This window comes from Gavialis gangeticus, unplaced genomic scaffold (assembly GCF_001723915.1).
Source record: "Gavialis gangeticus isolate Ggan-Ray unplaced genomic scaffold, GavGan_comp1, whole genome shotgun sequence".
NCBI lineage: Eukaryota > Metazoa > Chordata > Crocodylia > Gavialidae > Gavialis > Gavialis gangeticus.
Window position 1 is genome coordinate 22,678,168 of NW_017729027.1, and position 13,079 is coordinate 22,691,246.

Here is a 13,079-nt window from a genome sequence, read left to right on the forward strand (position 1 = left end):
AAGGACAACGTGGTATCTGAATAAGCCTGGTTAAAGCTCTCTCTGTATATATTCTGTATAATTGCTCCTCCTTACTTCCCAGGCTTTTACTCTGTTAAAGAAGACTTTTCAAACTAATGGCTTCAAATGTATTTATAGACTTTTCCCTTAAATGGGTGATACATTGGCCAAATTTTTACTTCCACAGACTAATTATATATTCAGATAATATGCACTAATGGAAAAATGAGCCAATTTTTTTTTTAAATGGTTTAATGGGAAACAACATATTTGGGACCTCCTATACACTGGTACAAATGCCTTGGAATTCTTTTCCTTTATGGTACAAGAATGTTTGGCCTTTGCTACTCAAAAGGTTTTATGAAATTGGAGTTGGGGACATCAATGATAGGTGGTATGAGATGTAATTCACTTTTGTGCCTCTAGACAAAGTATTGCCATACCCCAAATTTCCATGCTGTACTATTGTAATGATAGGAAGTGAAATATGTAATGACTATTTCATGAAAATGTACTTGATGGAAAGTTTTGAGGATTTAAAATTTGGTTTTAGTGCAGAAGGAAACCAAGATTTTCTTTTTTTTATCACTCAAACACACAGAGAGATGCTTCCTACTCACTCCCAAAAACCTAAATTGTTAGAACACCCACATCTGAATCAAAAAACTCAAACTTCCTGCTTCCTGCGGCACTCTGAGATAGAGGAAAGACTTGAACTTAGGTCCTCTAGATGTCAGTTGAGTATTCTAATTACCTCTCAGCTCTTAATGACAAATTAGATTTTAAGAAACCTTCCCAATGAAAGCCTAATCTAACCAATATGTTTCTGCAAAATGTCTCAGTTTCAAGGAATTATTTTCTGACAAAAAATGGGTTTTTTTTGTGAAAAATTACCAGCCAGCTCTAATAATTGCATTGGATTACCCAAATTCAGTTTACATAGCAATTATTTTTCAAAATCATATCGTAAACCCACAAACTGTTACTTATTCATTTCTTGGTATAGTGCAAACCCCTGTACCTGATTTTTTGAATTGGTTGTTATTTAATCTATTGTTTTGAGTGCTGTAAGTTCACATCACTTGTCAACATGAAAACTGAACTACTTTAAATTGCAATTGGAATTACATGCACTGACTTCATTAGGAGTGTAGGAGACTCAGTCTGTTGTAGAATTTGCACTTCCAAATTCTTCCTGGTTTAAAACCTTTTGTAAATCATTAAAAGTTAAACATAAGGTAGGAAAGGCGGTACCTTAAGTCATTTATATGCATGCTCCAGGAGTGCAGGGAGAGGGTTTTAATCAGAGTGGCTCCAAGAGCTACTCTAATTAAAGCACCTGGAGCATTGTATCAGTGAACCTGCACTTCCAAATGGTGGTGGAGGTGTTTTATCTAAAGCTCGCTCAATGAGCTTTAGATAAAACACTCATGCCACCATTTTGAAGTGTGAAGATGCTTGATACACAAGACACTGGAGGCTGCTGGAGCACTGTAATTGTCACACTCCAGCAGACTTGATTAATCATGTATAGGCACTCACAGAGATTAACTGGCTCAGAGAGACATGAGATTTCATAGACAACAAACTACTTGATAGGATGCTAGGAATGCACCAAAGTAATGGGAATATATGATGGTCTATTAAAACCTTCAGCCATTTTACCTTCCCAGTTGCAGTGGCAGTGATAAAGATTGGTTAATCATTTGTTTATTATAGTTTTATTTTATTCTTTACTTAGTAGAGAATGCTATCTCTCAAGCAAAAAAAAGTAATAACAGTTTTGCAATTCCTGTAAAATTGTGTTGTAGCTGGAGACAATTTCTTAGGCTTCTAAAAAAACTTTCCATTTCAATAGAATTACTTATTTGTTGATAATATTTTGAATCTTTATACTTATTCTCAAATTCGACCCTGAAAGATTAATATCTCCGCTGCAGAACCTTATCTTTGGTGGGAAATTATTAGTTATTCTTCAGAAGTACTTATGATATGTCATCTTTAGGCTAATTCAGAAGATGATTTACCATCCATTCCATTAATTAAGTCAAAGCAATTCCTATATTATGTTTTTTGTCATTGACAAGAAGTACATGTTGGAAATTTGATGTATTTGAGTTAAAATTGAGTAAAGCATAATACAAGGAAAAAAGAAATTTTTTTACAGACTTCTAGCCACTAAAATATTAACACTGAGCAAAAGATATTTTTGAAGTACAAGAAGAAAAGTACATTGCATTTTTAAAATAAAATTTATGGAGAATTTATTTAAAAAGAACATTCAAAAATGGACTTTACTTTTTAAAAAACATTGTTCTTAGATGAGAAAAATCTCTGTAATGGCTTTAAAAAATTGAATTCTACTCACCTGTGATTAAAATGAAATGCCACTATATGTATAGGCATCAGTTGAACACAATATTCTATTGATATATTTATCATTTTAAAGCAATTTGAAAGCCTACTAATGCCTCAATCATTATAATACAATAAATTCTAAATACCTATATATTTTGGCATTTGATTATGTTTCTCTTATTATAGAAAAACAGAGCTCTCCCTGCCCCATTTGCTCACAAGGACCTGGGTCCAGCTGCGGCTTTGCCCTCTACTGCTTTGCAGCACTGAGCAGCCCTAATATGTTGGTGCCCTGCCCCTTCCACTGCCTCTTCAGTTTCATGAAAATATAGCTCAGTTTATTTATAGCGGCTGGAGACTGGCCCATTACATTTACAGAAAACTAATTTCAGCAAGAAAAGAATCTGTGTCTGCCAGATCTATCACTTATCATAAAAAGAGAAATTAACTAATGATAATCCTTTTTTAGTGTTTTTTACAAATTTTCTTTGGGCCATGAAAATATAAAAGCATAAATTAGAAAAAGTGTTAAATAAGGATAATAATCCTTAGAGATTTCCATATTTCAAAACATTTGAAGGAAAAAGTGGAGACATCTCTCCTATTGTACTATTCAATGTCGTTTTGTTTTCATAAAATGCTGTTTTTACACACCACACACACGCACATGCACATGCACACACACGCAAACACATATTTAGTAGTAAATTACTATTCTTGCTTAGATCTGATATGTACTTGGAAATGAGTATTAACTGAATCTGGATAATGAGATAAAATAATCAAATATCTGTAACTGTGTGTATAATCTTCTGCATGATAATTACAGTTTTAAAAGATTGGGTTTTAGGTTACTGTTTCCGGTAGCAACTTGAGTCTGATCTGAAATTAATGAGGCTGTAAGCAAAACTAGGGAATGGTACATAATGCTCTGCATGCATTTGACTTGTAAATATATTTGTAAAATATTTTATTAACAGCAGGTGGCAACCTTTTAAAATTGGATTGCAGCACTACCGTTTTACTTTTAAATTCAGAAATGCAAATAATTTAAGGACTTTTTTAGGGTTGGGACTCGTTTGGTTGAGTATCTGATTATCCAGATTTGTACTAATCCTATCTAAGTGTACTGTGCAACATCTGTATAGGAAAAATCATGTTTTCAGAGAAAATTATCATTTTTTTAGGATCTCAGTATAAATAGATATTTTGAACTGCTTTAAAAGGATGTGCATTATATTAAAATAATACACCATTTTAATCATGTTTTATTTAATTACTTTAATGAAGTTTTATGTAATTACTTTAATGAAGTATTATTACAAATAATTACTCTTTGAACATAACTGTGATTCCCTATTCTATCTCAGAGTCTTATTTTAACATTATTTTATTTTAATATGGTAATATTTTGAGTTCTATTCTTGGGATAGATGTCAGGAGATACGATTTTGCTGGGCTTGATAACATAGGATTCACATCCATTCAGTTCCCCTATTCCTGATCTGAAGAACCCTTGCCATTAAAATCCTGTTTTCCTGAGCTTAGAAGATTACTGCTGATATGTGAAGTGGAATTGTTCAGGTTTTAAATAGACTGTTGGATTTATTGAATCATTACTCTATTAAAAATTGAAAACACATGACTTCCAAGGACTACAACATAAAATCACTAGACCACTTCAACTCTATTTAATTATCTTTAATAATGCATTCTTTAATAATGCATAGTTCTACCTCAAAATAATGCCTCTATACAGAAAGGCAGAGTTGTATACATCTACTGTTTTTCTTAGTGTTTTAGGAGTGCTTCAACTTTGTTCTTACTGAGTTTAGGTAAAACAATTTAAATCACTAAAAAGGCCACATTAACAAGTATTTAAATATATATATACACACATATATATAAAAAGGAAAAAATATGCCCTTTTGACTTCGGCTTCCTTTTATAAAATGATGGTCACATACAGCATTCATTCATGCTGTACATTGCAGTACTGTTCTTTCTTTTCCCCTTATCTTCACTCTATTTGGCGTTTTCCCCAAATGTATTACATAGAGGTCTCTTGTACGGAGAAAAAGGAGGAGACTGAATACATGAATTACAAAAACAGGCCTTATATTTTCAGAACTTATGCATACAGGAATGATTTTCTTGCATCCACCCCTACTGTCCCAATAGTGCAAAAATAAGCAGATGGACCTAGAAAATTTTTTGAGAGACAGTGACAGAGACAGACAGAGAGAACATTTTGGCTTTTGATTGCTTGTTTGCTTTTTCCATTTAGATATTCCTTTTAAAATGGTTCATCTCTCATGCATACATTGTGCTAGGTGATGCCCAACTCCATGAACACAAATCATACTGATGAACGCAGAAGTTACTTGTCAGTATCCAAAGGCAAGACAGCGTGGTGTAACTAAGCGGGGGGTGGGGGACAACGGGAAGCAATCCTGGGAACCCACCTAGGAAGGATGCACAAAAATAGCAGCTCCATTGCTGCCACCAGCAGCTGCTTCTGCCCCGCATGCTGCTGCTCCCCAGAGCACTGAGCTTCCCTGTTATATCTCTGTAAGATCGTATTTATGAACACAGTTCATATGTGATCCTACCTCTTCTAAGTATGATAGCTTAAGGTAATCTGTGTCAGCTAGAAAATATACTTGATTGTATAAAATATCGTTAATGATATTTGCTTCTCACCAGGACACCTCTGTTCACTGCATCTTCTAACCTCTTCACCAGTCCCTTCGCATTGTTGTCCAGTCACAGCAGCACCTTGACAAATCCTTATTCGCCTTTCCCAGCCACCATCACATGATTTGGAACATCCACTCCAGTGTCCCCATTGGTTCCACTGACCGTTAGCTGTTTCGAGGAATGCCATAGTTAGAACGGTGACATACTGTGCCCAACTAAGGATTTTCAGTATTTGTCTGCAAGATTTAGCCTAAGTGTATCTCAAGTAGTAAAAAAGAATCATCAAATACTTATTCTCATACAAGCTGCTCCTATAAAGCTTGAACATAAATATTGTCACTTTTTTTTCTTTCCAAAGACACTTATTAAATGTAATTTTATGAGTATATATGCACTATAAAAATATATTAAAAATCGTAAATCAAAAAATCCTATTTAGAGGCTTGATTATATATTCTCTGTCAATAGAGGATATGTAATAGGCTTGAAGGCCTACAACTAAGCATAAAAATAATTTATTTAAAAAATCAGTTCTTTCATGTATAATTTCTTGTAGATTCTTGAGATCCATTGTTCCATTTCTAGCTCTCAAACTTTTATTCTAAGATTTATAGTTATAAAATAAATGCTTATACTGTAATGCTAAATTCAGGAATGCCAACCTTTTGGTACACAGTCTTTTCAGCTTTATTTGTGCAAATAGTCCTATTGCTTTCAACAGCTATCTTCTACAAACTCCTATGCTGCAGCTGGATTGCTGCAGAAGGACCTCTGGGCCCATATGCATAGTGACCAGGCTGTGTAAAACTCAATATAGGCTCAGTGGCTAAGACCAGAATAGGTTCCAAGATGTCTTTTTAATAAGAAATGAATGTTACACTACCTGGAATTTTTCTCTGGATCATCTCCTATTAGGGGATCCTACTTACCAGTACACTCTGGGTTATGGCACTCCCTGCTTTCAGCCCAGGGGCCTCTGCATTCAGAACCCCCATGAGCAGCTGCTGTACACTGTCGACTTCTCTGCTGAGTGCCATTGGAGCATGTCACTGAGCACTGACTCCATGAACTCCATTCCTGCCAGTGTCCATCAACTATCACAGCAAACATAAAATGACAAAGAAACCCAAATTACCATAGTGTCTATATACTGCCAGGATACTTCACTGTATATGACTTATATCATCTCCCCTTGAAAACTAAGATAGAACCTGCAGCAGAAATGTTAAATATCATGCAATAACAGCTTATATGTCACTGTTCCCTTTTTGTTTAGAGGCCTTACACTTTTTTGTTTAGAGGCTTACTGCACTCTTGATAATTATAAAACTTCACATGAACAAATACAGAAATTCCCATTGAGAAGTATGCCCTATTCAGCACTGGTAAGGCCTTAGTTGGAGTATTGTGTCCAGTTTTGGGTACTGCACTTCAGAAGATGGGAAAAATTAGAAAGAGTTCAGCAGAGAGCAACAAGAATTATTAAAGGTATAAGAAACAGGGTTTCAGAGAAAATGTAGGAAGAACTGGGATTATTTGGTCTGGAAAAGAGAAGATGGGATTTGATAACACTCTTCAAATAACTGAAGGTAGTTATAGAAAAAATGGTAACGGGCTATTTTTTGGCTAAGGAGACAGGACAAGAAATAGTAAATTGCAATAAGGGAGACTTAAGTTGAATATTGGGAAGAATGTTCTATAATGGTGGTTAAGTACTTGAATAGACTGCCTAGAGAGGCTGTAGAATCTCCATCCTTGGATGTTTTTGAGAGGTTAAAAAAAGCACATGGCTGGAATTGTTTAAATAGGAACGATCCTGCCTTGAGTAAGGGGTTGGACTAAAAAACCTTCTGAGGTGCCTCTCAGTCCATTTTTCTATGATTCTATGAAATCATTTTAATGTCTGATATCTTTTTTCCTCCAAAAATAAATGAGACCTCCCTAGTATCACAAAGAATACATTTCATTTCTGTTAACTACCAGTGAGGATATTTGACAAGACTTTCTGCTCCCTTCTGTTATAAATTCCTTGGCCATATTTCTGTGTAGAATAGAGCTCAGGTTCTATAAATATAAGCCCTGATCCTATTGTCAAATACATGCAGATGATCCTTGGCATCAATAGGCCTATTTCAGAGAAGCTTAGGAATGGTCATACTATGACAGGCTGAAGGTTCTTCCAGGATGGGCACAAGTAAGAAATGATCAGTAAGTGATTATTCAAAGGATGCTGAAGAACCTTGCAGAAGGCAGTCATGGAACAATTACTCTATTAGGTTTCATGCTGATCTTTAATACTTAGGAACTGGGTTATTCCATGAGGAACAAGGTTTCATATCTCTTTCCAAATTGTTCTTATGATAAATTATAATTCTGCTGATAATTGGTATCCATATAAATATCCAGTCTGTTTTTTAATCCTGTGATGTTTCTGGGGTCAATGACTTCTTGTGGTAGTAAGTTCCACAGTTTGAATAACATATTGTGTAAAACAATATTTTCTTTAATTGCTTTAGAATTTTACATCTTTGCATTCCATTAAATGTCCCTTTGTTCTTGTGTTACGAGACAGGGAGAACAGGAGTTCCTGATATATTCTTTACAATTTATAATACATTTATGTGTACCTTTCAAGGTAAATAATTTCAGTCATTTTAATCTCTCTCTATGAAAGATTTTTTCCACTCCCTTGGTCAATCCTGTCATTGCTCTGTTAATCCTGGACTTAGACAGACATTTTCTACTAAGAGAGTTGCTGCTGTCCCAGGAGAAACCATGAATGTACAGATATTCAGGCTTTTTCTCCCAGAATAAAAATGGCCACTACAAGAGAAAAATAACCTGGGAAAAACTAAGGTTAAATCACTCCCAGGAGAGTTTCTCCTGAGAGAGTGAATGTCTGCATGTGCTGTGGCTTCTCTGAGAATAATCCCCATTCATAATCCTCTCATAATGTGCTCCAGGGAAATGCAGGCTGACCATGGACAGTCTTTGAAGCCAATCAGGACTGCCCTATGCACTGATGTCACCAGGCAAACTAAGGGAGCCTGGACAACATGCTGAGATGTGAACGCAGTCCCCCTCCTCCTGCCCTTCTCCCAGCTGTCATCACTGCAAGCTCTCCACTCTTCAGAACCTCAGCATTCAAATGTCTTTATATGCAGGTGTGGATAGGTTTCTATACCAGGAGAACAAACCTGGGAGAATTCTGTCAGATGGGCATCAGAGGGACACCAGCCAGCCACTCTGACTTGGTGCAGAGTCACTTGGATGGACTGGATGTGTTTAAGTCAGCAGGCCCAGATAAGCTGCATCCAAGGGTGCTGAAGGAATTGGCCAGTGTCATAGCAGAACCACTGACACAGTTGTCGTGTTGCTTGGGTCGGTCCCAGAGGACTGAAAAAGGGCCAATGGGGTAACAAGGAACAATGGTCACAAACTGACAGAGGGCAGATTTAGGCTGGACATCAGGAAGAACTTCTTCACACTAAGGGTGGCCAGAATTTGGAATGGGCTTCCAAAGGAGGTGGTGCTCTCCCCTACCCTGGAGGTCTTTAAGAGAAGGCTGGATAGGTATCTGGATGGGGTCATCTGACCCCAGAACTCTTTCCTGTCCAGGATAGGGGGTCAGACTCGATGATCTGTTGAAGTCCCTTCTGACCCTAGCACCTATGAATCCATGAATCTGAATGTGTGTACATTCCACAATATCCATTTCATAACATCCATTTGAGATGGAACACAAAACATGGGGCTGCACCTATCCCTCCAGGAATTTCAAATCCAGCCCCCACACCACCCTCCCCCACATTTTTACAGGCAGTTGTATCATACAGTCTTGTTCATGAATTTATCAAGCACCATTTTAAAACTATTTAAATGGGACCAGCAGTGGTGCACACAACACTCTAAATGAAACTGCACATTTAATTTGTATAAATATTTTACTGAGTATGGGTTTTATTGATTTGAAAGCCAGTTTGCTGCAGGAAAGAGCTTGTCAATTACACCACGTATCTTAAAAATATATATCTTTCAAAATCTCATATTAGTAAATATATATAGAAAAATACCAGGAGGATACATTTATAAAGCAGGTGAATCTTCTAAAATGCATTCATTTGTTTTGAAAAATTCTGCCATTATAGTTACAATAATTATTTTTGTGCATACAATTTCCCAATACGAATTTACAAATCAGCTGGTAATAGCTTGGCATTTACTTATTTTCATTCTTTAAAAATCTGGTCTTACAAATATACTTGCAATTAAAAAACAAACAAACAAACAAACAAAGGGATAGAAAAATCAATAATTTGACCAGATGACCCTTGACCTCAGGATTCTGTATTTCTGTTTGAGACAAAAATTGAGGAAATAAAGGAGCTCTTAGGAGGCTTCTCTTTCCTCTCTGCATTTTAGGACTTTATGGTATCAATAGTTACAGACAAAACAGAATTCTTAACTTAGTGATTTAACTTTTAACGAATTTGTTAAAAAAGTAATGTATCTGCAACATCTCAGTGAAACATCCAAGATGAAATATTAATCAGTCAGTCATTTTACAAGGACATCTGAGACACCACAGTTTTCCTTGGTACTTTACATTTAAAATAAATGAAATATTTCAGAGATCAATGAGTTGCAGTTAGTGATGAGTCACAGGGTTTTTTTAAAGTGTTATTTTAAGTGTTCTTTTTAATGCAAGGGTTATGCATCACTTCTATATGCAGGAGACCACTTCAGGCCATGAAGCATAGTATATTGATTACCTGTTCAACAGAAAACTGAAGTCTCTTCAGGCATGGAAATAGGCTTTGTTCATTTATCATGAAACTTTATGCAAAGAAGAAAATATTATGGAAACTATATTTCAATTCTTGCCTTTTTGTTCCCTCCCAGTTTTATCCAGTAATATGCACTGTTGTGGAGGGTAGGGTGAGCCAAATAGTCACTGTGAACTGGAGGTTTAGAAATCAACTCTCCTTTAAAAATCCATGGTAGCTGAAATCGTACCAGGCAAGTCAGATAGCCACTTTATCCAACGGTCTTATCTTATAGTCCTTTTGAAATGAATTTCATTATTTCTCTTTAGTTTCTCATGCAATGCCCTCACTTGCCCTTATTAACCTAAGGCAAACAAACAGTGATTAAATATTCCATATCTGATATACTGAAGGGAACCAGACATGAACACTTCCACTGTAGAACATGGGGCTGGATTTGTAATTTAGTATTAAAATACTGTTCAAGCATATTATGGTTGCTGCTGAGCTTACAGAATCATAGGACAGGAGAGCTAGAGGGGACTTCAGGAGGTCATCTGGTCCAACCCTGTGCTCCAGGCAGGATCAGTATTCTCTCCTAAGTCATGTTTTCTAGACTTCTAATATTTATTTATTTTTGCTTTCCAGTGAATTTTCTATTTTGTCCACATTTTTCTTGAAGTGAGTGCCTGAAATTGGACCCAATACTCCAGGAAAGACATCAGAAATGTTAAACAGAGTGAAAGGGTCACTTTAATTGTCTTGCAAGTGATGCTTCTATTAATACATTCCAGTATGCTATTATTTTGGGGAGGGGTTGCAATAAGAGAACACTATTGGCTTGTATTCAGCTTAACTGTAACATACAGCATGTAATCACAAGTGCCTATTTTAAGGCTACGGGGTTATATCTACAAAGTCCAAATTGGGTTTATTTCTTCACCACAGTCTACAGTATTTGGATACAGAAACATTCTCTGTAAACTGCTGCAACTTACTGAAATCTTTATGGGAATTAATAAAGACATTTTTTTGTAGATTTGTAAGAATTCACAGCCTTTCAGTTGACACTGGCTCAGAAAAGAATACCTGTCAATAGCCACAGACTCTTCTGCATATCTCTCATATAATATTAAACATAGTCTCTCCACAGTATTAAACAAATGATTCAAAGCTATAACATGGGTTGCGTATTCAGAGCTTATTAATGGTATCTTTTTTCCTCTCACACTGCAATACAGCAACCAGAAGAGCAAAGGTCCATAACACCAAGGCTAAGTACCGACAGTTAAAAAGACTGAAGCTGAATTGATTTACTCTTTGCAGGTTAGTCTAAGCTGCACAGACTGGCCTGATAAGCAAGTGAACAAATATTCACTTCTGATTCTGGATAAGAAGCCACATGCCTGCAGTGGCTCAGGCCAGGAGCCTGGGGGTACTAGCACATACCTCTCTGCTTGGCTGGAGCAGATAGCTTGGGCCAAAATTAGCCTGTCCACCCTGCATTTGGGGGGGGGGGGGGAGGAGAACTGCAGGACAGGAGCAAAGCACCCTGGGATGCTTGGGGACTGTGAGTTAACTTGAATCTAGAGGAGATCTGGGATACAAGTTCAATAAACCAATTTAACCTAAATCTGTTAAATCTGATACTACATCCATCCAGGTTTATCTTAAATTAGTTTTGGCCATTTTGAAAGCAGTTTATGTGCACTGAACTTCTGTTGTGTTATATATCTGACCCAGTTTCCAATCACTTGCACTGGTTTATGTGTAATTTCTGTCCCTAACCCAAATGAGGAATAAGACTTCTCCATAACAACTTACCATTAAGTGGACAAAAGTAAATAAAAGACTTTATTTACTTGTCTAATGTGGGGTATTTGTATAGATTTGTAATAAGGTCAGACCTTAAAATAGATCAGTGAATGCCTGTTCCTTTCTGGAGAACGGTAGCTCGAAAACCAATGGCAGGCTGATGCATTGATAAGAAGTTGGTAAGTTGTTCATTTTGTATTGGTCTGGGAATTAATGTTAAGATCACTGCCTTTGGACGTGAAATTTCTGTTTGTGGACATATGGGATATTACTATTTGTCTCACTCTAGTTATGCAGATTTTGTCAGAGGGTCAGGATTAGGGAACAACCATATACTGTGTCAGTTAAAGCTCATGACCAGAATTACATACATACATACATCAGTGACCCTGTTCCCTTTAGTAATTCTGGCTGGAGTCTCTACTGCATTAAACTTATTTAGAAAAACTAGAGAAGAAGAGCAAGTGGCTGTACTTAAAAAAAAAAAAAAGCACTCACATATCTGTAAATTACACCCAGTTTGAACAAGCTAATTAGAATTTAGGGCTAGATTTATATTGATTCTTTAGAGGCCTAAGTGGGACTTAGGCACTCATTAGGTGTCTCCATTTTGGACTACAAAGTTCCTAGGTATTAAGACTAGGGTCTCTGAGCATGATCAGGAGTAATTCAGGTGGAATGTCAAACTCCTGTGTAGACAGACAAGGTTCTTTGGGTAAATCTGGTATCTTTTATTAAGCCAAATAAATACTGTAGTTGGGAAAAAAATGTTCTTAGCAAGATTTGGGTTTAAAAACCCTTCATCAGGGTGAAGTGAGGTTCACAGGCTCATCTGTGAAAAGTGTTTTTTTAATTTTCTTTGAGGATTAGAACTGAGAGATTGGAGAGAGAGTGGGTTTCTTGTAAGAAATGTGCCCCTACCACTAACTGAGTATTCTTGTCTTGAATAGATTTCCAGTGTGTTTTCATTCTGGTGCACAGTTGTTGTTTGGTCTCTCCTATGTATTTTCTATCAGGGCATTTGGTGCATTAAATGAGATATATTACATTTCTGGAGGTGAAGCTGTAAGATCCAGGAATGCTGATGGTTCTGCTGTGGGGTGTAGCAATTGTGGGGGTGGTGGAGATATGTTGGCAGGTTTTGCATGTCTTGTCATGACATGGTCTGGATCCATTCAGTGTGTTTTGGGCTGTAGGAAGTTTGATTCTGGTTATGAGGATAGTGAGGTTCGGTGCTTGTTTGAAGGCTAGGAATGGTGGTTCTAGGAAGATCTCTTTAAGAATGGGGTCTCCTTCTAATATAGGTTGCAAATTTTTGAGGATTTTACATATAGGTTTGAGGGAGGGGTGATATGTCATAACCAGCAGTGTGCAATTTGTGGGGGTTTTCCTTCTGTACTCCAGCAATTCTTCACATGGTATACAGGTGGCTCTTTCAAA

The 13,079-nt window shown here is 36.6% G+C and overlaps 1 protein-coding gene across 4 annotated transcripts in view; it reads right to left on the bottom strand.

Annotated features, from left to right (window-relative positions):
* ADGRB3 (adhesion G protein-coupled receptor B3) overlaps window positions 1-13,079 on the bottom strand; it is a 941,101-nt gene that overhangs the window by 554,471 nt on the left and 373,551 nt on the right. For all 4 annotated transcript variants that reach the window (XM_019520508.1, XM_019520507.1, XM_019520505.1 and 1 more), the window contains 2 exons: window positions 5,988-6,152; window positions 5,062-5,226 (listed from right to left, as the gene is read on the bottom strand). In XM_019520508.1, coding sequence (XP_019376053.1) covers window positions 5,062-5,226; window positions 5,988-6,152 — 330 coding nt within the window. The remainder of the gene's footprint in view (window positions 1-5,061; window positions 5,227-5,987; window positions 6,153-13,079) is intronic.